This window comes from Saimiri boliviensis, chromosome 3 (assembly GCF_048565385.1).
Source record: "Saimiri boliviensis isolate mSaiBol1 chromosome 3, mSaiBol1.pri, whole genome shotgun sequence".
NCBI classification, from domain to species: Eukaryota; Metazoa; Chordata; class Mammalia; order Primates; family Cebidae; genus Saimiri; species Saimiri boliviensis.
In genome coordinates this window covers 149,926,507-149,949,638 of record NC_133451.1, presented here as the reverse complement: position 1 = coordinate 149,949,638, position 23,132 = coordinate 149,926,507, and the positions used below count along the sequence as shown (strand labels likewise).

The window sequence follows — 23,132 nt, the reverse complement described above, 5'->3', positions numbered from 1 at the left end:
GCAAGGTCTCATTGCCCTCTAGCTGAAGAGTGATACAACTCCAGAATCCTATTCTTAGAGCCTGCTTCCTAGGATCACATCCAGTACCAATGATCTAAAGTGACGTTCCCTAGAAACAGGGATTCTTCTGCAAGTCATTTATGAGAGGAGTGTTCCCAGGAGAATGGAGGCAGGAAAGCAGAAAAGAACAGGGGGAAGAGCTAAGCAGGGAAGTCATCTCAGCTGCAGACCCGCTTCCATCTGCCTCTTGGGGTGGGCTGGAGCATGAGCTGTTGAGTTGTACTGCAGCGTCGGCACCCCTTTTCTATGGCAGTCAGTTCTTGGTTGTGAACTGCCTGTGGTGAGGGTGGGATGTGGAGTGTAAATTTACTCAGTTAAGGGGCACAATTAATGGGATCTAGGCAGAGCATCAGCAGTGTCCACTACAATTTTCCAACTTACTCTGTAGCCGAAACCTTACATGACCCTGCATGATCTAGCCCACCCCGCCTGCCTACTCCCTTTCTCTCTGAGACCATCTCTAGGTACTCTCCCTCTTTTTCACTCCACTTTAGCCACACTGGCCACCTCACAAGTCCTCAAATTCCAAGGATATTCCTGTTTCGGATCCTTTGCCCTTTTCTGTTCCCTTACCTGGCTGGTCCCAATAACTCCGACCATGAGATGGTCCCTTATATATCTTTCAGATCTCTATACAAAAGACACCTTTCTAGTAAGGTCTCTTTTGGCCATCCTATCTAAAATTACAACTCCCACCTCGAACTAACACTTACAATCCTTTTATTTTCATTACTTTTATCCTTAGCACTTACCAGTATCTAACATACTGTATCATTTTCTCATTTGTCTTATTACCTGGTTCCAAGCTAGAATATAAACTGGGGAGCACTTAAAACAATACCTATTAAGTTGTAAGTGCTCAGCTAATACTTGCTGAACACGTGAATGAATGAATGAATGAATGATTCCTGGCACAAAGTGTTAATCTTCAATAAATATTGAACTGAACTGAAACCAAAAGGATTTCCACGTCCCCTGTGTAAGTACTATAGAGGGAGAGGGCACACATATTGTTATATGCAGGCTTCTCCATAGATTATATGCTCTTTCTTCAATAATATGGAAGCTTCAATTTCTTTATGTGATGTTATGTATGTGTATGTTAATATATATTATTTGTATATGTAAATATTAGTGAAAAAAGTAGAAACACCAAAGCTTTTCTAATTTTATTTGACTCAAACTATATTTTGGATCTACATACCATACAATAAAGTAAGCTGAAGGCATTGCAAAATTAAAGGGAATACAGGTTGTGTGGATAGCTCAATTTCTCTAATAAAAAATATAAATTCAAAGATGACTGTGATAAAAGAAAAATGTCTAGGAAAAAAAACCCAAAGGTGAAACTATTTAAGCTCTTTACTGCAATGCCATATTCTGATCTCAGACAGTAGAAGAGTAATAAGAAATGTACAATCTCAAGTCTCTCAATCCTAAAATCTATCAGTGGATGCCAAAAATCTTCAAGACACATTAACGTTTTCTAGAAAATAAGTCTTTTTTTCTTTTTAAACTACGTGTACTAAAAACGCAAAAGCACTTATCAGACACTCTATGGCATTTGTTGCTGAAATGTCTACCAGCAGATTAGTCTTGAGCTGAAGCAGCCTCGGAGCCAACACTGGCTTCCTCCTGTAAATCATCTTCAGCAGAGGACTCTGACTCAGCTGGAGAATTTTCTTCTTCTAGTTCAGCATATTCATCAGAGCTTCGGTTCTCTGTTGTATCTTTATCATCATCGATGGTGACAGCTTCATCCAGAGCTGCATTTGTAACCTCAGGGGTTGTTTCAGGGTTGACTTCTGCGGTTTCCCCCTCCGCTGCTGCATCTGTGACCTCTGGCCCAGTTTCAGCACTGACTGCTGTGGTCTCCGGAGCAGTCTCCACGTGACCTGGACAGGCAGATGTTTCTTTTATGACTACAGCTGTAGCACTTGGACTTTCTTCAGCATCCACCACCTCAGCTTCCACTACAAGTACTTCTGGGGCTTCTGAACTTGCTTTCTCAGTTTCTGCAACATTCTCCTTTTCACCTTTAAGAATTAGTCATTAAGCAAGGTATTAATTTAAAGATAATTAAAGGCAATGAAACAGCAGTTATTTAAACACATAAGACAGATCTACATGCACTGATGTGTAACAGTCTTCAAGGTAGACTCTCAAGTGAAACAGCAAAAGAGAACAACATATACAGTATGCTACCATTGTGTTAGGACAAAATGGTGGGCGAGCAGAAAGGGGTAAGTTGTGTGCTTGGATAATTGTATTTGCAAAAACTCTCCAGGAGGGTTCAAAGAAACTGGTTTTATTGGTTGCCTCTTGGAGGCAAAATGGGGGATCTGCTTTTCTGTAAACACTTTGAACTTAAAAAAGAAACTTGAATATATTACTTAGCCAAATATGAAGAATGCCAAAATAAGTAGTTACCCTATTCATCTTCCATGAGATAGCATGGAAGAGTAGCCAAGTTTCTAGCTGATAACTCAGAAATCACAAATCCTCTCTCAACCTCATTTTTGCGATCTGTAAAATAGGGATATTGATAATATCTACTGCACAGGGCTATTTTAAACATTCATTAAAATGTTGTATATAAAAAGGGGATTATATAAAAATTTCTATGCAAATGCTTATTTTATTAGTATTATAAACAACTACATGATTATATTCAATAATATGTATTGATGACATTCTGTTTTTTATTATTGTCATGACAGGTTAAAACTGGTTCATAAGCAGCTAATATCTCTGAGTAGTGATCATAGTAATTGATAATAATAGCATGGAAAAAAAGTACGGTTTAAAGCAAGAAGTGGCTAGGCATAGTGGCTTCTGCCTATAATCACAGCACTTTGGGAGGTTGAGGCGGGAGGGGATCATATGAGGCCAGGCGTTCAAGACCAGCATGGGCAACATAGTGAGACCCTGTCTCTGCAAAAAATAAAAAATAAATTTGCTGGGTGTAGTGGTGCATGCTTGCAGTTTAGCTGCTGAAATGGGAGGATTCCTGGAGCCCAGGAGTTCAAGGCTGCAGTAGGCTATGAGTCCGTGCACGACTGCACTCCAGCCTGCTTGACAGAGAGAGAGCCCATAGAGGGAAAGGGGAAGGGAAGGAAGGAAGAGAGAAAGGGGGGAAAGGAGAGGGGGAGGAAGGGAGAAGGGGAGGGAGGGAGGGAGGAATGAAGGAAGGAAGGGAGGGAGAGAGGGAGGGAGAGAGGGAGGGAAGGAAAGGAAAGACGGAAAAAAGAAAAAGAAATGTAGCAAGGAAAGAAAGGGTGAAAAGAGAAAGTTTCTGTTCCCATGGTCACTATTAGATCAACTGAAGGACTCGATATATACTCAACTGATTTTATTATGTTACATGTACCTTATTTGCACAAAGGCACACAGGTGGTCTTAGCCCAAACTGAAAGATAAATTAGTTTTATTATTATTTTTAAATAATGAGAAAAATGAAAGATCAACCTGCTGAGAGAGACAGACACGAAAATTATGCCTGTGTGAGTGAATGTCTGAGCAGGGGAAAAATAATATTACCACACAAAGGAGTCAAAAGTCACTGGTCAGCAATACGAATGGAAAATGTTCACTTGTCAAATGCACTCATCCAAAAGGTATAACAGTATTCTTTAGGTTTCAGTTGAGCTTTTCCTTTCTAAATGAACTTATACTCAGAGTCATTTTGGATTAAGCTAGAAAAGGAGGCAAAAGCAAATAGCGTTCATTGCTAGACTAAGTAGATGGAAATTAGTGCCTCAAAAAATAAATAAATAAAAATAAAATAAAATAAAATAAATAAAAATAAAAAATTAATAAATTCATTTACCTTGAAATGGACGTATCTCCGCTTTTGTTTTTTCTTTCAAATTTGTTATCTGTTCTGTGTGTTTAGCTTGGTCTGATGTGATTGTCTTGTAAGCCTGAAAGTAAATGTATGCTTAGGTTTATTTCTGGAGCTTTAAGATTCATCATGCCACATCCAAAGGTACACTCAATTCTCTGTGTAATCATCATTAGAAGTTTAAACCATAATCCCAATGTAGTAAAGAAGAGAAATCAATGCACACCACTTACTCTCTTACTTCCCTTTTGGAAACCTTGTTATTAAATAGAATGCTTTAGAAAGGAAGAAGGGTGAGAGGACGGTAAGAAGAGAAACACTTCCTATTGAGTAGCATACTTACTACCTGGGTGACAGAACAGTCTCTACATCAAACCCCCATGACACACAATTTGCCTATTAACAAACCTGCACATGTACCCCTTAACATAAAATAAATTTTTTTAAAAAGGGAAGGAAATAGATGCTCTATCTTAGCTAAAGATAACTAACAACAAGGAAGAAAAAAATAAATTATGCTACAACCAGAATATCCTGACGGGCGTTTACAAATACTCTTTAGCATTTATCCTAGGGAAATGGAAATCTAGGTTCACATAAAAACCTGTACACAAATGTTCATGGTACCTTTATTTGTAATAGTCAAAAACAGAAATCAGGCCAGGTGTGGTGGCTCACACCTGTAATCCCAGCACTTTGGGAGGCTGAGGCAGGCAGATCACCTGAGGTCGGGAGTTTGAGACCAGCCTGGCCCACATGATGAAGCTCTGTCTCTACTAAAAATACAAAAGAAGCCAGGTGAGGTGGCTCATGCCTCTAATCCCAGTACTTTGGGAGGCTGAGGCGGGCAGATCGTGAGGTCAGGCGTTCAAGACCAGCCTGACCAACATGGTGAAACCCAAACTCTACTAAAAATATAAAAATTAGCCAGGCATGTTGACATGCACCTGTATTCCCAGCTGCTCAGGAGACTGAGGCAGAAGAATTGCTTGAATCTGGGAGGCAGAGGTTGCAGTGAGCCGAGATCACGCCACTGCACTGCAGCCTGGGTGATGGAGTGAGATTCTGTCTCAAAAAAAAAAAAAAAAAAAAAAAAAAAAAAAAATTTGCCAGGCAAGGTAGTGGGCACCTGTTGTTCCAGCTACTCAGGAGGCTGAGGTGGGAGAATCGATTGAACCTGGGAGGCGGAGGTTGCAGTGAGCCCAGATGGCATCACCACACTCCAGCCTGGGAGACAGGGAGATTCTCTCAAAAAAAAGAAAAGAAAAGACAAAAGAAAGAAAGAAACAGTATTGGCAGTATTGAAAAGAAAGCTATTTTAATCATAGAAAAATGTACTGGCTTCCTTTCATTCTAAATTTAAGTAGTCTTCTTTGGCCTGTATTCACATTTAAAAATGATATTAAAAAATGAAAATCTCATTATTTAGTTACTATTGTTTGTATTAATTTAGCTTTTAAGAAAATGTTGGTAGTGGTTTAACATTTATTTATTTATTTTATTTTATTTTATTTTATTTTGAGACGGAGTTTCTCTCTTATTACCCAGGCTGGAGTGCAACGGCACGATCTCGGCTCACCGCAACCTCTGCCTCCTGGGTTCAGGCAATTCTCCTGCCTCAGCCTCCTGAGTAGCTGGGATTACAGGCACGTGCCACCATGCCCAGCTAATTTTTTGTATTTTTAGTAGAGACGGGGTTTCACCATGTTGACCAGGATGGTCTTGATCTCTTGACCTCGTGATCCACCCGCTTCAGCCTCCCAAAGTGCTGGGATTACAGGCTTGAGCCACTGCGCCCGGCTTCTTTTTTTTTTTTTTTTTTTTTTTTTTTTGAGACGGAGTTTTACTGTTGTTGCCCAGGCTGGAGTGCAATATTGTGATCTCACCACAACCTCTGCCTTCTGGGTTCAAATGATTCTCCTGCCTCCCGAGTAGCTGGGATTACAGCATGTGTCAGCACACCTGGCTGATTTTGTATTTTCAGCAGAGACGGGATTTCTCCATGTTGGTCAGGCTGGCCTTGACTTCAGGTAATCTGCCCACCTCGGCCTCCCAAAGTGCTCGGATTACAGGCATGAGCCACTGTGCCTGGTGCCGACATTACAGATTTTCTATTTTTACAGCATAATTTTTATACTGTAAAATGGTTTGTAATTAAGTAGTATAATTTTTAAATAAGGTGCTTGGTTCCTGATTATTAAAAATTTGGAAGACACTACGTATAAATAAATTTTATAAATCTATCATTTTACCATTGAAAGTTAAATCACTACTGGCTAGGCATGGTGGCTCATGCCTGTAATCTCAGCACTTTGGGAGGCTGACGGCGTGGATCACCTGAAGTCAGGAGTTTGAGATCAGCCTGGCCAACATGATAAAACCCCGTCTCTAATAAAAGTACAAAAAATTAGCTGGGTGTGGTGGTGGGTGCCTGTAATCCCAGCTACTCGGGAGGCTGAGGCAGGAAAATCACTTGAACCCGGGAGGCAGAGGTTGCAGTGAGCCAAGATCCCGCCTTTAAACTCCAGCCTGGGCAACAGGATCGAAACTCTGTCTCAAAAGAAAGAAAAAAAAAGAATAAAAATAAATTAAAAATAAATAAATGTTAGGCCGGGCGCGGTGGCTCAAGCCTGTAATCCCAGCACTTTGGGAGACCGAGGCGGGTGGATCACGAGGTCAACAGATCGAGACCATCCTGGTCAACATGGTGAAACCCCGTCTCTACTAAATACATACACACAAAAAAATTAGCTGGGCATGGTGGCACGTGCCTGTACTCCCGGCTACTCAGGAGGCTGAGGCAGGAAAATTGCCTGAACCCAGGAGGCGGAGGTTGCCGTGAGCCGAGATGGCGCCATTGCACTCCAGCCTGGGTAACAAGATCGAAACTCCATCTCAAAAAAAAAAAAAAAAAAAAAAAAAAAAAAAAAAAAAAAAAAGAAAGAAAGAAAGAAAGAAAATCTGTAATGTCAGGGTAGACGTGATGCAAAGTAACCCTTTTATAACAAACTTCTCTTAGTGAACTCGAACCGGAATCATTTGGCTTTGAAACATACAGAGCAACTGTGATATCTTATCAGCAGGAATGATAATCAACATTTTCTTTATAAAAGCAAGGAATATTTTCCGCGTTGGGTGTATGCTCCTGACACCTTACAGGACCAATATGACAAATCAGTATCCTCAGTTCTCAGTACACTAAAACAAAACTGGTAAACATGTTCACATCCCTGAAATGATCATCCCAGAAACAACATTCCAAGGGACGTTAGTCTCATTGCTCAAGGGGCTGAAACAGAAGGCAAGAAAAAAAGACTAACGTTAGGCACAATTGAAGAGATACAATACTAGAATAATTCACCCTAATGTGTGGCCCAAAGAATCTAGGTTTTCCAAATCCAGCACAGCTAAGCACAAAGCAGAATAAGGCCTATTAGAAGAGAGGTTCTCAAATTTAGACGTTGGCAGTTATTTACAAATGATATTAATTATTTATTAAGTATAAGCACTTAAATACACTCTCATTTTAATAAGCCAGTCTTGTACTACTTTTTAATTTTTTTTTTTTTTTTTTTTTTTGAGACAGAGTCTCACTCTGTTGCCCAGGCTGGAGTGCAGTGGAGCAATCTCGGCTCAATGCAACCTCCACCTCCTGGGTTCAAGCAATTCTCCTACCTCAGTCTCCTGAGTAGCTGGGATTACAGGCATGTGCCACCACGCCCAGCTAATTTTTGTATTTTTAGTGCAGATGGGGTTTCACCACATTGGTCAGGCTGGTCTTGAACTCCTGACCTCGAGATCTGCCTGCCTGGGTCTCCTAAAGTGCTGGGATTATAGGCATGAGCCACCACCACCTGGCCGGTACTACTTTTTAAAGTATACCCAGACTCTCAAAAAACCTGAGGTGATCTGGGCCTCTTTCAGATTCCAATGACCCATAATAGTAGAGGATTTTGCTTGGAAATGGAAAACTGCTTTTGGCTACTAAGCATCTGTGGGGTCAATTCATAAAAATCTAATATAGAGATTATTTTAGTACAGGACTTGGAAGGGAGGGAAGAACTAGTATACAGGTTTCGGAGTGCCTCACATTCAGCATTTCCTCCTGAAAGTAGCCTCTGAGATTCTTGGGAAATAAGACTTCCAACATTTAAGATAAAAATCACATAATCTTAGAAATGGAAGGGAACAACTTTCATCCTTATTGTGAGAGAATAAGGCCAAAAGGGTTCTCAGGGATAGCTGGTTTATAAGTTTAAAAGTTTTGTTTGTTTCTTTGTTTGTTTTTGTTTTTTTCTTTTTGAGATGGAGTCTCATTCTGTTGCTAGACTGCAGTGCAGTGGTGCGATCTCAGTTCACTGCAACCTCCACCTCCCAGGTTCAAACGATTTTCCTGCCTAAGCCTCTCGAGTAGCTGAGACTACAGGCATGCACCACCAAGCCCAGCTTTTTTGTATTTTTAGTAGAGATGGGGGTATCACCATGTTTGCCAGGAAGACGCAATCTCTTGACCTTGTGATCTACCAGCCTCAGCCTCCCAAAGTGCTGGAATTACAGGCATGAGCCACCACGCCTGGCCTAACCTTTTAGTTTAAGATTCCTTTTTGCAAAAATGAGTTAGCAGTCTGGAAATGTTTGTGCTTAGCACTGGTAAATATTAATATAATTAGGAATTAGGAATACAGTGATGTCCAAATGCAGTTCAGTCTTCTAGCTTCCCAGCCTATGACATGGCCTAGTCCCAATCTCTGTTTTTTTGATTGTTTGTTTTTTTGTGTGGCCTACATACAACTAGAGTGGCTCTGAGCAACGAATTCAACATTAAGCAGTAGAAAGACGACAGAAACAAAGGAATCTGGGCGTGAGTGAGAGCTGGCAGATTAGTAGAGGACAGTATAAGTGCCAGATTTGCAGTTTCCTACTTGAGGCTCTCAAAATTCTGAAGATTATGACTAGTCTTAAAAAAATTTCTGAGGATTGGAATACGTATTTTGGTTTGGCCATCTTACATAGTCCTTTGAAACTGCTTCTAGTTAAACTAAACATCCCTTTATTCATATTTCTTTTCTTTTCTTTCTTTCTTTCTTTCTTTTTTTTTTTTTTTTTGACATGGAGGCTCGCTCTGTTGCCCAGGCTGGAGTGCAATGGCTGGCACAATCTCGGCTCACTGCAACCTCTATCTCCCAGGTTCAAGCAATTCCCCTGCCTCAGCCTCCCGAGTAGCTGGGATTACAGGCATGCGACACCACGCCTGGTTAATTTTGTATTTTTTTTTTTTTTTTTTTGAGACGGAGTTTCGCCCTTGTTACCCAGGCTGGAGTGCAATGGCGCGATCTCGGCTCACCGCAACCTCCGCCTCCTGGGCTCAGGCAATTCTCCTGCCTCAGCCTCCTGAGTAGCTGGGATTACAGGCACGTGCCACCATGCCCAGCTAACTTTTTGCACTTTTAGTAGAGACGGGGTTTCACCATGTTGACCAGGATGGTCTCAATCTCTCGACCTCGTGATCCACCCGCCTCGGCCTCCCAAAGTGCTGGGATTACAGGCTTGAGCCACCGCGCCTGGCTTTTTTTTTTGTTTTTTGAGATGGAGTTTTGCTCTTATTGCCCAGGTTGGACTGAAGTGGCACAATCTCAACTCACTGTGACCTCCGTCTCCTGGGTTCAAGAGATTCTCCTGCCTCAGTCTCCCAAGTATCTGGGATTACGGGTGCCTGTCACCACACCTGGCTAATTTTTGTATTTTAGTACAGATGAGGTTTTGCCATGTTGGCCAGGCTGGTCTTGAACTCTTGACCTCAGGTGATCCAACCACCTTGGCCTTCCAAAGTGCTGGGATTACAGGTGTGAGCCACTGTGCCCGGCCGACTTTTATTTTTAATAAAGATTATATTTTGATTTAGAAACTTTATGACAAAATAGTGAATGACTCAACAGGCTTATCTTACTCATCTCAAAAATGTCTGTTATTTTAGTCCCAAAATCTCACTATTAAAACTCTTACAGTAGTTACCTGGAGGGAATGGACATGGGGACTGGGAAGGAAAATACACTTTTCATCTTATATATGTCTATGTTGAATTTTTTAAAAACTTATGAACAAATATGACTTTTTCAAATAATAAAACTGTGAAAATGTAAAACTAATAATAATTATGGAGACAGTAAAAAGATTGGGAGAAGAGAGGGAGAAATGAGTAGGTGGAGTAGAGGGATTTTTAGGGTAATGAAACTACTTTGCATGACACTGTAATTTATTATGTATGATACCGTAATTTACTCTGTATGATACTGTGTTTTATTCCGTATGAAACTATAATTTATTCTGTATAAGGCCGGGCGCGGTGGCTCAAGCCTGTAATCCCAGCACTTTGGGAGGCCGAGGCGGGTGGATCACAAGGTCAAGAGATCGAGACCATCCTGGTCAACATGGTGAAACCCCGTCTCTACTAAAAATACAAAAAATTGGCTGGGCATGGTGGCGCATGCCTGTAATCCCAGCTACTCAGGAGGCTGAGGCAGGAGAATTGCCTGAACCCAGGAGGCGGAGGTTGCAGTGAGCCGAGATCGCGCCATTGCACTCCAGCCTGGGTAACAAGAGCAAAACTCTGTCTCAAAAAAAAAAAAAAAAAATTTTATTCTGTATAATACTATAATCTATTTATAAAAACAGATAGAACATACAACACAAAGAATGGATCCTAATGTAAACCCTGGACTTTAGTTAATAATAATATATTAATATTGGCTTGTCAATTTTAATGTTCCAGATCAATGCAAAATGTTAATAGGGGATAGGAAGAGGGGGTGCAAGGGGGGGGTATATGGAATTTTCTATACTTTCTGCTCATTATTCTATAAACCTAAAACTACTCCAAAAAAAGCAGTTTTAATTTTAAAAATTAAAAACTATTGATTTTTAAAATAGTTATATTATTTTTTTTTGAGACAGAATCTCACTCTGTCACTCAGGCCTGGAGTGCCATGGCACAATCTCAGTTTGCTGCAATCTCAGCCTCTTGGGTTCAGGCAATTCTCCTGCCTCAGCCTCCCAAGTAGCTGGGATTACAGGCTCATGCAACCATGCCCAGCTAATGTTCGTATTTTTAGTAGAGATGGGGTTGCACCATGTTGGCTAGGCTGGTTTTGAACGCCTTACCTCAGGTGATCCACCTGCCTCAGCCTCCCAAAGTGCTGGGATTACAGGTGTGAGCCACTGAGCCCAGCAACTATATTAATTTTTAAATTAATCTTTCAAAATAGTTCTTTTAAAATGTTAATAATAGTACCTACCTGATAGAATTGTTGTAATTATTAAATGATCCAGGAGTCTGGTATATGATAAACACTCAAGTCTCAGCTCTCATTATTAGCATTTATAATAAAATTGTTTTACTAAAAGTCATCCATATTAATGGTATTAAGAAATGTTGAGTTTACACATACAAAATTCTTCATAATTTAGAAAGCTGAGATTCAAATGAAATTAAAAAAGAAGAAAAATCTTCATAATAGTCTAGTTAATATATTCTTATGAAAACCCTGAATTTTTAATGATTGCAAGGTATTTTCCATATGTGTATGCTTAATGACACTTAAATCTATTGCTCTGTTTTAGATTAAATTAATCCCATGTCCTGATACTGACGTTGCTTTGAGCTTTACCACGAGTTGTAAAATTCATGAATTCTTGAGCACTGCGGTTATATAATCACTTACATAATATCCACCAGCACTGACTGTGACGCCTACAACCAGATAATAAATCATATTTGATCCAGATGATCCAGGGAATCTGATAGATGACATCCGGCGCAGAGATGCTAGGAAAACAACGTTTAAACACAGTTAGCTTCACTACTTAAGCAAAACTATTTTAAATAATTATATCTTTTAAATTTTTTCTCTTCAGTGAACCTAGAATCTATTCATCTCAAGTGATTTTAGCTTAAGGGAATACAGTATTACAAGGCTGGGTAATAATTCCACTTGACATTCTCTCAATCTAATTTCATAAACACTCACAAAACCTGTCATCTTGATGCTGAGCATCATGCCTTCTTGGGAGGGGTGCAGGTGTGGGTAAGGAGAAATGACAAAAGCATTAAACAATTTTAACAGCCAAATGAAGTGCACATTAGCAAGAAAAAGCCATATACTCCACTACAGAATTCAAAGAAAATGATTATTTTTAAAGAAATGATTATTTTTTAAAAATTATTTTTTAAAAAATGAATTCAGTATGTTTATACCTAAAATGTAATAACAATTAGTATTTATATGTTAAATCAAGCATTTATGTTGAAATCCAACATATTTCTATAACTCTATAATACAAATGTAGTTATAGGAAGAAATCTCAATTTTTCTCTTATAAAGAAAAATGGGCAGACAAAAGATTTTTAAGCCCAGTGTTGCAATCAGGTTGTATCTGAAATAGAAGTACAATTCTGTATAAACTAATAGAAACATATAAAAGTACTATATTATTATATTTAAATATATTTGTTTTTTAGTACTAAAATTCGTATATCCCATAATGACCTGGAATTGAAATGTTTACAATAAACTCAAAGTTGGAAGGAGCTTAAAGTACATACAACTCAAATTCTTTATTTTAAAGATGTAGAGACATTTACGTATTCTTTCAACTAACACAGCTGAGCATCTACTATGTATCTGGAATTGTTAGAAGCATTAAGAATACAACTGTGAACAAGACAGACAAGGTTCCTCGCCTCAAGCCATTCACAGTCTAGAAGGAGGGTATGAACATACAGACAAATAATTGCGATGCAGTATGACAAATGTAATAAGTGTTAAGCCAAGCTATATGCAGAGAAAAAACAGCTGGTTGGCCACTGTAGCTGCCCTAATAGAAGAGCTCTGAGTTTTGAAGGAAAATAAGTTTGTCAGATAAGTAAGGGAAGAAGGAATGGCACTGGAGGCAGAGGGTGTAATGTGTAAAAGCATGAGAGTTTCGTGACCTAGAAGGTGCAAAGTACAGGTTGAATATCCCTTAGCTGAAATGCTAGGGGTGGGTGCAGTGGTTCACACCTGTAATCCCAACATTTTGGGAGGTAGAGATCGGCAGATCGCTTGAGTCCAGGATTTCAAGACCAGCCTGGGAAACATAGTGACCCGCATCTCTACAGAAATTTTTTATAATATTAGCTGGGAGTGGTGGTATGTGCCTGCAGTCACAGCTACTTTGGGAGGCCGATGCTGGAGGATCACTTGAGCCCTGCAGTGATCTGTGATCGTACCACTGCGCTCCAGCCTGGGCGACAGAATAAGATTCTGTCTCAAAAAAAATAATTAAAATAAAACAAAATGCTTGGGACCAGAAGTGTTTCGGGTTTTGGATATTTTTTATTTTGAAATATGTGGATACACATAATGAGATATCTTGAGAATGGGAACCAAGTCTAAACGCAAAATTAATTTATGTTTCATATACACTTTACATGCATAGACTGAAGGTAATTTTATACAATATTTTGAATAATTTTGTGCATGGAACAAAGGTTGTGTTAAGTTCTTATGTGTGAAATTGTCTACTTGTGGCGTCATGTCAGTGCTCAAATTGTTCTAATTTTGGAGCATTTTGGATTTCAGTTTTTCAGATTAAGCATATCCAATCTGTAGTTTGATGGACCTAACATAAAATGTAGGGGTGCAGGGACTAGTGGAAGATTATGATTTGCACAGGAAAAATCTTAAGACATTTGCACTGCTTACAAACCTTCACAGTAGCAAAATCACAACGATCTCTGTTTATGTTCTTAGTTTTGCTATAAATGACCATCTCTTGTAAAAACCTGTTTTCCTTCAAATGTGCCCAAAAGGTTATGAGAAGAGGTTACTTGTGGTGGGACTTCTGTTAGCTTAAAAATACCTCTGTGATCAAACAGAGAATACATAGCCTTCATATTTCTCAAACAGACAAAAATATCAGAAATATTTTTTAAATTAAAGAACTAAAATTATCAGAGATTTAAGTAGACTTGAATACAAATACAGTGATGGACAAGTTACTTAAAAAGACAATGAAATGAGAAATTTTCAATAAGGATTAATTAGACCAATTTTAGTAGATTCATACAATGTGAAACAAACAGACGTAACTTTTGCAGAACAATATTTACTTACAATGAGAAAATATTTACAATGTATTGGTTGAAAAGTCATAGCAAAATACTCTGTATGCGACTATCCCAGATTTGTGAAAATAATGTGCATAAGGAAGGAATGAGAAACAAAAGGTCTGGAAAACTAAACATACTAAAATGCAATTAGTTGTGGTCATTGAATGGTAGAATTACAGGTGAATTCTAGTTTCTATTTTACCTGTTTTTCCCCACTTATCTATTATACACCGAAATTATTTATTCATTAAAAAGTTACCATTTTAAGGACGGGCATGGTGGCTCACTGCCTGTAGTCTCAGCATTATAGGAGGCTGAGGTGGGTAGATCACCTGAGGTCGGGAGTTGGAGACCAGCCTGACCAATATAGAGAATCCCCGTCTCTACCAAAAATACAAAATTAGCCGGGCGTGGTGGCGCATGCCTGTAATCCCAGCAACTCGGGAGGCTGAGGCAGGAGAATCGCTTGAACCCGGGAGGCGGAGATACTCCAGCCTGGGCAACGAGAGCGGCAAAAAAAAAAAAAAAAAAAGTTGCCCTTTTAAAAGCAAAAAAGAGAGAGAGAGAGAACAAAATGTGATGAGACAGTTAAAAATTTTTCCTTCAATGAAACTGGAAAAATTTTATTTTTCATCAAAGTAGAAAATATCGACAAAAGCTTAATGTCCACGACTGAAGACAAATTGTTTCCAGTCAATAATAGTTCTTAAATACATTTTAAGTGCTGGAAAAAATAGTAGTTAGATGAAAATTAGAGAAAGACCAGTACTTCTACAAGCATCATTGCTAGATACGTATTTAAAATTTTTAAACTACTTCTATTTTGCCCCAAATTGGGAAGAAAAGTATTTGAAATTTGTTCAGCTACAAAAAGAGGTGCGTGTGTGTGCGCACGTGCACGCGCGCGTGATGTCGGTGGGGGATGCAGGCAAACAGATAAAGCGAAAGGCCACGGTCAGAGAACAAATCTTTCTCCCCATTCCCATCAGAACAGCCCCGTTATCTTCAGAAGTTTAAAATAAATGGCTTCTCCCTATTTCATCAATATATATATATTTAAAAGTTCTATGTTATTTGGTGTAACGGTCTAGAAAAATGAAGACAATAAAGATCTAGGCAAGCGGAGCAGTCTTATTACTGACACTTGAGGGGCAACGTCCTCCCACCGGCATTTTAGAAGAAAAATAAAACGAGTTGATTAGACCTTCATCCTTCACTCCCACCACCAGCAACAGAGGCCTAATCAATGTGAACAAAAAATCGGCCCATGGAATTTTCCGCGCGCGTCTTTCTCTCCCGCTGGAATCCACCCTCTGGGCTCGAAAGCCTCAGAAAATGAGGCGAAGTGAAGAGAGCATTAAGAACGCTTCAAGACGTGTCTAAGAGCCATCCCCCAATCTGGAGGGGAAGATGGGGACTAGGGAAGAGCGGCTGGGGCATAACCGCCCGGAGCGCAAGCCTGGTCCTAGAGCCGCAGGCTGCTGGGAAGAAAAACAATCTTCCTTGTTCACACCTATTAAGCACGTACGGTATTCCAGGCACTATACGAGGCGCTTTCCCACACGTCCATTTTTATTTAATCAGCTTCCAGTTCACACTGGAACTCCACCTTTAGTTAATTTCTGAGTATGCTGCTTTTTCCCGCGCACCCCCAGATTCAAAGGTATCGATATTTGGACGACAGAACCAAGCAGCTGCAGGACGACCTGCAACCTCAGAGGAAAGTGCCCCGAAGGCCGGTTCTTTTTTGGAAGATGTGAATCTCGGAGTCAGGCGCTCGAGGGGTTCAGGCTCCTGAGACCCGGCCAAGGGTTAGGTTTATTCACCCCACGAGCATTCGTCCAGCGTCCACTGAGCGGGCACTGCCTCTGCCTCCCATCGCTTGCCGGGGCCGGCTCGCTGACAGGCTCCCACCTTCCCACCCTTCCTCTGCTTCCGCAGGAGGTTGGAGAGCGAATGGTGCCTCTAACAATAAAAGTGGTCAGTAAGCTGCGACTATGTCAGCCAGGTAAGTTTTAAGTGCTTTTAACCATACATAACTCATTTAAACGCAAATCCATTATCGCCCTCATTTTACAAATGAGAAAACAGGTTAAGCCATTTGTCCAAGATCAGGATGCGAACCCAGATAGTCTGGACTCAGCGGCACACTAGAAAAGTTCCCTACTTCGGGACGTCTTCCCGGACTTTCCCCCATTATCCTCGACCTCCAATACAGACTTCTGCTGCTCCGGGTCGGGTTTGGCCAACTGGGTGCCGGCCAGTACCCGGGCGCAGGCGAAATCTGCACCCGAGGCGCTCGTCCTCCCCTTCGGGCTAGACGTCCTTACCGTCCTTCCCGAGCGGCGCGGGGTTCGGGGGCGTCCTCAGCGGCAGCGCCAGGGTCTTGGAGACCGCCCTGCGAAGATACATCGCGCCCGCCGTCTGCGGCGCAGCAGCCTCGGTACCCAGGCGCGGGCTGCCCTTCCACAGAGAGGCTGAGAGCCTGGCAGCGCCCCGCCCGGAGGAGGCACGTTGACCTTCATCCAGCCCCGCCCCCGCGGTCCCCGGGAGGTGGGGAGACCTTTGTAGTCCTCGCCATCCTCCCCAAACACATCTCCAACTCTGTTGCTTTCTCTGAGGTCTCTCAGAAAAGGGATGGGGGACCTAGAAGTCGCCGTCGCCTGCCTGACTCATTGTGTACCACTGAATGTAACTCCTCACAGTAGGCTGGAAATGTTTTGGGAATCGCACGAGATTAAGTCAAGGACACGGTTTATCATGCTGGATGTAATCTGAACTACTTTATCTCATGCACTCTGTTCGCTTTCCGAGTAGAGGGAAGGATAGTGGGAAGTTGTTTTTTTTTTTTACAAATGTAAAGAGCGGTCGGGATAAAGACTACAGCTTCCACAGCCGGCCTTCTTGGTGTAAGCGGGTCTGCTGGACCCTTGCAAATTCAATTTCTTTCCCATTCCGGGCCCTTCTCTATCGTCGCCTCCTTCACCTTGGATCATATTCAAGAAATTTGATTAAAAAGAAAAGAATTTGATTAAAAAGAAAATGTGTCCAACTGTGTCCAGTTGAAAACCTCAGTTATTAAGGGTATTAAGAATCAATTGATAGAGCAATTTCCAGGTATTGAACCTTGGCTTAATCAGATCATGCCTAAGAAAGATCCTGTCAAAATAGTCCGATGACATGAACATATAGAAATTCTTACAGTAAATGGAGAAATACTATTTTTTAGACAAAGAGAAGGGCCTTTTTAATCCAACCCTAAGGTTACTTCACAAATATCCTTTTATCCTGCCACACCAGCAGGTTGATAAAGGAGCCATCAAATTTGTACTCAATGACTTAACTTCTCCTGGAGCTAAGCTTTACCCTGCTGCTGTAGATGCCATTGTTGCTACCATGGCAGAAGGAAAACAGCATGCTCTATGTGTTGGAGTCATGAAGATGTCTGCAGAAGATACTGAGAAAGTCAACAAAGGAACTGGCATTGAAAATATCGCCTGTAATCCCAGCACTTTGATCACGAGGTCAGGAGTTCATGGCCAACATGGTGAAACCCCGTCTCTACTAAAAATACAAAAACTAGCTCGGTGCGGTGGCTGCCGCCTGTAATCCAAGTGACTCGGGAGGCTGAGGCGGGAGAATCGCTTAAACCCAGGAGGCAGAAGCTGCAGTGAGCTGAGATTGTGCCACTGCACTCCAGCCTGGGCGACAGAGGCAGACTCTGTCTCAAAAAAAAAAAAAAAAAAAATCCGTTATTTAAATGATGGGCTGTAGCATACGAAGACATGTAAATGAACTTCAAAAGGAATGCACTTGGGCTAAATATGGATATTGTGCTGTGTCTGTGTTTATGTCTGTGTGTGAAAGCATAAAGATAATACCTGTGGTTATGCTCAATAAAGTCACATGTTAAAAAAAAAAAAAAGAGCAAAGGGGTAGCCTCAACCTTCCATTAATGCAGTGGGAGAAGCTCAGAATCATAAGAAAATCTCCAGACAATGGTTGAATTTCTAGACATTCACTGTTACAATGACTTTAAAATATAAACTCCAAAAACACTGTATATTCCTCTATGTGATGTGAAATTAATATTTTCACATAATGGCCGGGCACAACGGTTCACATCTATAATCCCAGCACTCTGGGAGGCTGAGGCAGGTGAATCACTTCAGGTGAAGAGTTGAAGACCAGCCTGAGCAACACGGTGATACCTCTTCTCTACTAAAAATACAGAAATTAGCCAGGCATGGTAATGTGTGCTTGTAGTCCCAGCTACTAGGGAGGTTGGGGCAGGAGAATCACTTCAACCCGGGAGGCAGAAGTTGCAGCAAGCCGAAATGGCTTGTCACTCAAGCCTGGGTGACAGAGCGAGATCCTGTCGCAAAACAAACAAACAAAACCACATCAACTGAAAATTCCAAATTATTAGTTTCTTCTGCCTCATCAGGGCTACAAAAACTTGTCATGGGTTGAATATGGAAACCAATAATTTATCACGTTTATAACATTGTCTGAATGATTACTCTTTGGAAGACACCATTTCCTACTATAATAATCCTGTATGTGTGTTTGGCACTTGACAGATTATAAAGCACTTTCACATTTACTATCTCTTTTAATTTTCACTGCAACCCTCTGAGGGAGGTGGCAATTACTCCTTTTAGCAAATGACACTACCAGGTGGTAGGTGAGACTGTCCAAGGATTTACTGGTGGTTAAGAATTAAAAAAACAAAAAGGACATGAACATAATACTTCTAGCTTAAAGTTCTGTTGACGCGTAACAGGCACAATATTTGTTCATTTGCTATGTAAATAAACATTTCTCAGAAGTTGTAGTCCTGAACCCAATTATAATTATGTTTTACATATTCACATGTGAAGAATACAAGCCAATGATCCGATTGATTTTTTTGATACTCAGAAAGAGAGTTAACTATCCCTAGTGATTAAATACTTAACAAGGGCAATGAAGTGATCTGTAGTTAATGAAAGGTCAGATTTATGCTTCCAAGCAGCACAAGAAGGGGCTAGATACCCAGACCCTTCACAAAGAAGTCAGTAGTCCTGGAAATAGCAAAACACAGATATTTGAATGTTTGCTACATTTGACCAGCATCAAGTACACATCCTCTGGCAACTAATGATTAGCTATCCCACTGCTGATGTAGAATGTTTAATGAACTGCTAGCAGCTAGGACAAATTGACAATCAAACTACATCTGTCTACCTACTATGGCTCATTCTTTTTTTGGTGCACTTAGGACTGAATTTTTACTTGGTTGCCATGGACAGAAAATAGTCAAAGGCAGCCGGGCGCGGTGGCTCAAGCCTGTAATCCCAGCACTTTGGGAGGCTGAGGCGGGTGGATCACGAGGTCGAGAGATCGAGACCGTCCTGGTCAACATGGTGAAACCCCGTCTCTACTAAAAATACAAAAAATTAGCTGGGCATGGTGGCGTGTGCCTGTAATCCCAGCTACTCAGGAGGCTGAGGCAGGAGAATTGCCTGAACCCAGGAGGTGGAGGTTGCGGTGAGCCGAGATCGCGCCATTGCACTCCAGCCTGGGTAACAAGAGCTAAACTCCATCTCAAAAAAAATAAAAAAATAAAAAAAAATTAAAATAAAAAATATAAAAATTGCATTAAAAAAAAGAAAATAGTCAAAGGCAGTAAATGTATGAATGGATGCATCATATTGTTATTTCATATGTTATAAGCATTACATTCTAAAGCAGGGTTAAAAAAGTATTCTTTCTGAGTAAACACTTGTAAATGGTGATGGCTCCCAAAACACTGTTTCATACATTCCTTCAGGATTCAGTTGTAGACTCAGGGCCTGGTATAGTCTAAGGTCTCTGGATCACCCTCAGGTTCCATAGCAGCCACCTGACCTCAGTCAAACTGTATAAGAATCTTAAAATATTTACAAAGAGGCTGGACGAAACACACCTGTAATCCCAGTACTTTGGGAGGCTGAGGTGGGCAGACCACCTGAGGTCAGGAGTTTGAGACCAGCCTGGCCAACATAGTGAAAACCCATTTCTACTAAAAATACAAAAAAATTATCCAGGCGTGTTGGTGGGCACCCATAATTCCAGGTACTAGGGAGGCTGAAGCAGGAGAATCACTTCAACCTGGGATGTGGAGGTTGCAGTGAGCCGAGATTATGCTACCGCACTCCAACCTGGGCAAGAGAGCAAGACCCTGTCTCAAAAAAAAAACAAAAAAAAAAAAAAACGTGCACAGTGGCTCACACCTGTAATCCCAGCACTTTGGGTGTGGAGGCAGGAGGATTGCTTGAGCCCAGAAGTTTGAGACCACCTTGGCCAACATGGCAAAATCCTGTCTCTACAAAAAATAACAAAAATTAGGCAAGTATGGAGGTGCACACCTGTGGTCCCAGTACTTGGGAGGCTGAGGGGGAAAGATCACTTGAGCCCCGGAAGTCTAGGCTGCAGTAAGTGGAGATTGTGCTATCACACTCCAGCCTGAGCTACACAGCAAGATCCAGTCTTGAACAAAAAGGATAGAAACTGTGATAGATGATGGAGATTCATTATAATTTATCTCACAAATATATATCAATACCTATTAGGTGCTAGGCACTGTTTTGGAGGTTCTGCAATGAGCAAAATCAGATTTCTGCTATCACAGAGGTTATAGTTTCAGGTTAAAGAGACACGGAACCAACATCTTTTCTCAGGTCTAGCTGGCAAGCCTGTAATTGAGGTTAGTGATCACAAATACATCTCTCATCAGATATAAATAATAAATGTAATAAGGGCTTTGGCCAAAATCAAATTGGTTTAATGTAAAAATAACATACATGTATATAGGGCTTTAAAAAACTTTTCCCAAAGCATTGTCACATTTCTTTACCAATTTTTTTTCTTTCTTTTTTTTTCTTTGTGAGACAGTCTCACTCTGTCACCCAGGCTGGAGTGCAGTGGTGTAACCTCTCGGCTCACTGAAACCTATGCCTCCTGGGTTCAAGCGATTCTCCTGCCTCAACCTCCCAAGTAACTGGGACTACAGACACCATGCCACCACACCCAGCTAATTTTTTGTATTTTTAGTAGAGATGGCGTTTCATCCTGGTGTTAGCCAGGATGGTCTCCATCTCCTGACCTTGCGATGTGCCAGCCTTGGCCTCTCAAAGTGCTGAGATTACAGGTGTGAGCCACTGCACCCAGCTACTTACCAGTTCCTAAGAGTAGGTGAATGCAATGCTGATTATCCCTATATTACATATGAAAAAAATTGACATAGTATAATACTGTGGTTAAAGGTATGCATCTGGAAATCATATACCTGATCTGATTTGCTGGATTATCTAAAATGTGAATAATTCATTTATTCATAGGGTAGATGAAACCTTTAAAGCATATTAGGAGCTGCACATGGTGGCTCATGCCTGTAATCCCAACACTTTGGAAGGCTGAGGCAGGAAGATGGCTTGAGCCCAGAAGTTCAAGACCAGCACGGACAGCAAAGTGAAATTCCGTCTCTACAAAAAAATAAAAAAATAAAAAAAATTTTAAAAAAAGTTTAATTATTCAGGTATGGTGGCATGCACCTGTAGTCTCTGCCACTCCGGAGGCTAGGGTGGGAAGATTGCTTGAGCCCAGGATTTCAAGGTTGCAGTGAGCTATGATAGAGCCACTGCATTCCAGCATGGATGACAGAGTAAGACCCTGTCTCTCAAAAAAAAAAAAAAAGGCTGGGCCTGGTGGCTCACACCTGTAATCCCAGCACTTTGGTAGGTGGAGGCGGGTGGATCACTTGAGATCAGGAGTTGGAGACCATCCTGGCCAACATGGTGAAATCCTGTCTCTACTAAAAACACAAAAATTAGTCAGTTTTCATGGTGCATGCCTGTAGTCCCAGCTATTCCATTGGCTGAGGCATGAGAATTGCTTGAACCCAGGAAGTGAGGGTTGAAGTGAGCCAAGATCGCACTACTGCACTCCAGCCAGGACAACAGAGCGAGACTGTGTCTCAAAAATAATATTAAAATCTGTTTCTTTTTTGGAAAAAAAAAAAAGGCGGCACATTAGATATGAAATGTAAAAAATAAAGTAAAACAATAAAAAGGATATGAAATGTGCTCAGGAAGTTGGAGGAGGCAGTGCTAGATTCTGACTTCCAGCCTAAGGTGAAGCTCAAGCCTCTCCTGATACACTCTGCTGCCTTTCAGTGTAGCATCCTGCCATCTCTTATCAGATGGTAAGGTCCAGGGGGAGCTTTTCATGCTCTCTAGGTTGACTGTGGCCATACCAGCTGGGATATAAAAGAGCTATGAGATAAATAGTGCCACTTCTCCAGATTATTTTCCTTAGTTAAAAGCTCGTGCCTTTCAAGTTGAAGAGAATTTATATCTACTCATTTCCTCCTGTGGCTTTTCATTTGAATGGCAAATTCTTTTCAAATCTTGAGGAAACATTTTCCAAGAGAGGAGATGCCCTTGAGTTGTCAAATTCACTCCACAGCAAGCTGTTTTTTCCAAACCCCAGATAAATTTAATGGATTTTTGCTATGGAAGACTCTGTAAGGCTCAGCCAATAGTTTCCTATTAGTCACACTGCTCATAATGCTGTCCTTGAGCTCATCTTGAAATTTTTCTTCATTTTGTTGGAAAAATAAGAATTTAGGGTCAGAGATAACTCGGCTTACCTTAGCTGACCTCCATCTAACTGTGATCATTGACAAAGATTATATTAGTCTTGAAAACATTATATTAATTATACTCTCAAGTCTTAAGTGCTATATAACTAAAATAAATTTTCAAAGTCTGAGTGGTTTTCTAGATCTCACAGAAAAATCAGCTCAGTTTTTCTTTTTCTTTTTTTTTTTTTTTTGAGATGGAGTTTCGCTCTTGTTACCCAGGCTGGAGTGCAATGGCGCGATCTCGGCTCACCGCAACCTCCGCCTCCTGGGTTCAAGCAATTCTCCTGCCTCAGCCTCCTGAGTAGCTGGGATTACAGGCACGTGCCACCGTGCCCAGCTAATTTTTTGTGTTTTTAGTAGAGACGGGGTTTCACCATGTTGACCAGGATGGTGTCGATCTCTTGACCTCGTGA

General features: G+C 41.0%; 1 protein-coding gene and 1 pseudogene across 1 annotated transcript; one reads left to right on the top strand and one right to left on the bottom strand.

Annotated features, from left to right (window-relative positions):
- Positions 1-1,216: 1,216 nt before the first annotated feature.
- MGARP (mitochondria localized glutamic acid rich protein) lies at positions 1,217-16,530 on the bottom strand. Its single transcript, XM_003928037.4, has 4 exons — positions 16,382-16,530; positions 11,623-11,726; positions 3,890-3,983; positions 1,217-2,096 (listed from the first exon to the last, which is right to left on the bottom strand). Exons 1-4 carry the CDS (start codon positions 16,461-16,463, stop codon positions 1,651-1,653), a joined length of 726 nt encoding a protein of 241 aa, XP_003928086.3. The 5' UTR covers positions 16,464-16,530; the 3' UTR covers positions 1,217-1,650.
- A 538-nt stretch (positions 16,531-17,068) lies between these two features.
- On the top strand, positions 17,069-17,846 carry LOC101039376 (malignant T-cell-amplified sequence 1 pseudogene; annotated as a pseudogene).
- Positions 17,847-23,132: the final 5,286 nt, after the last annotated feature.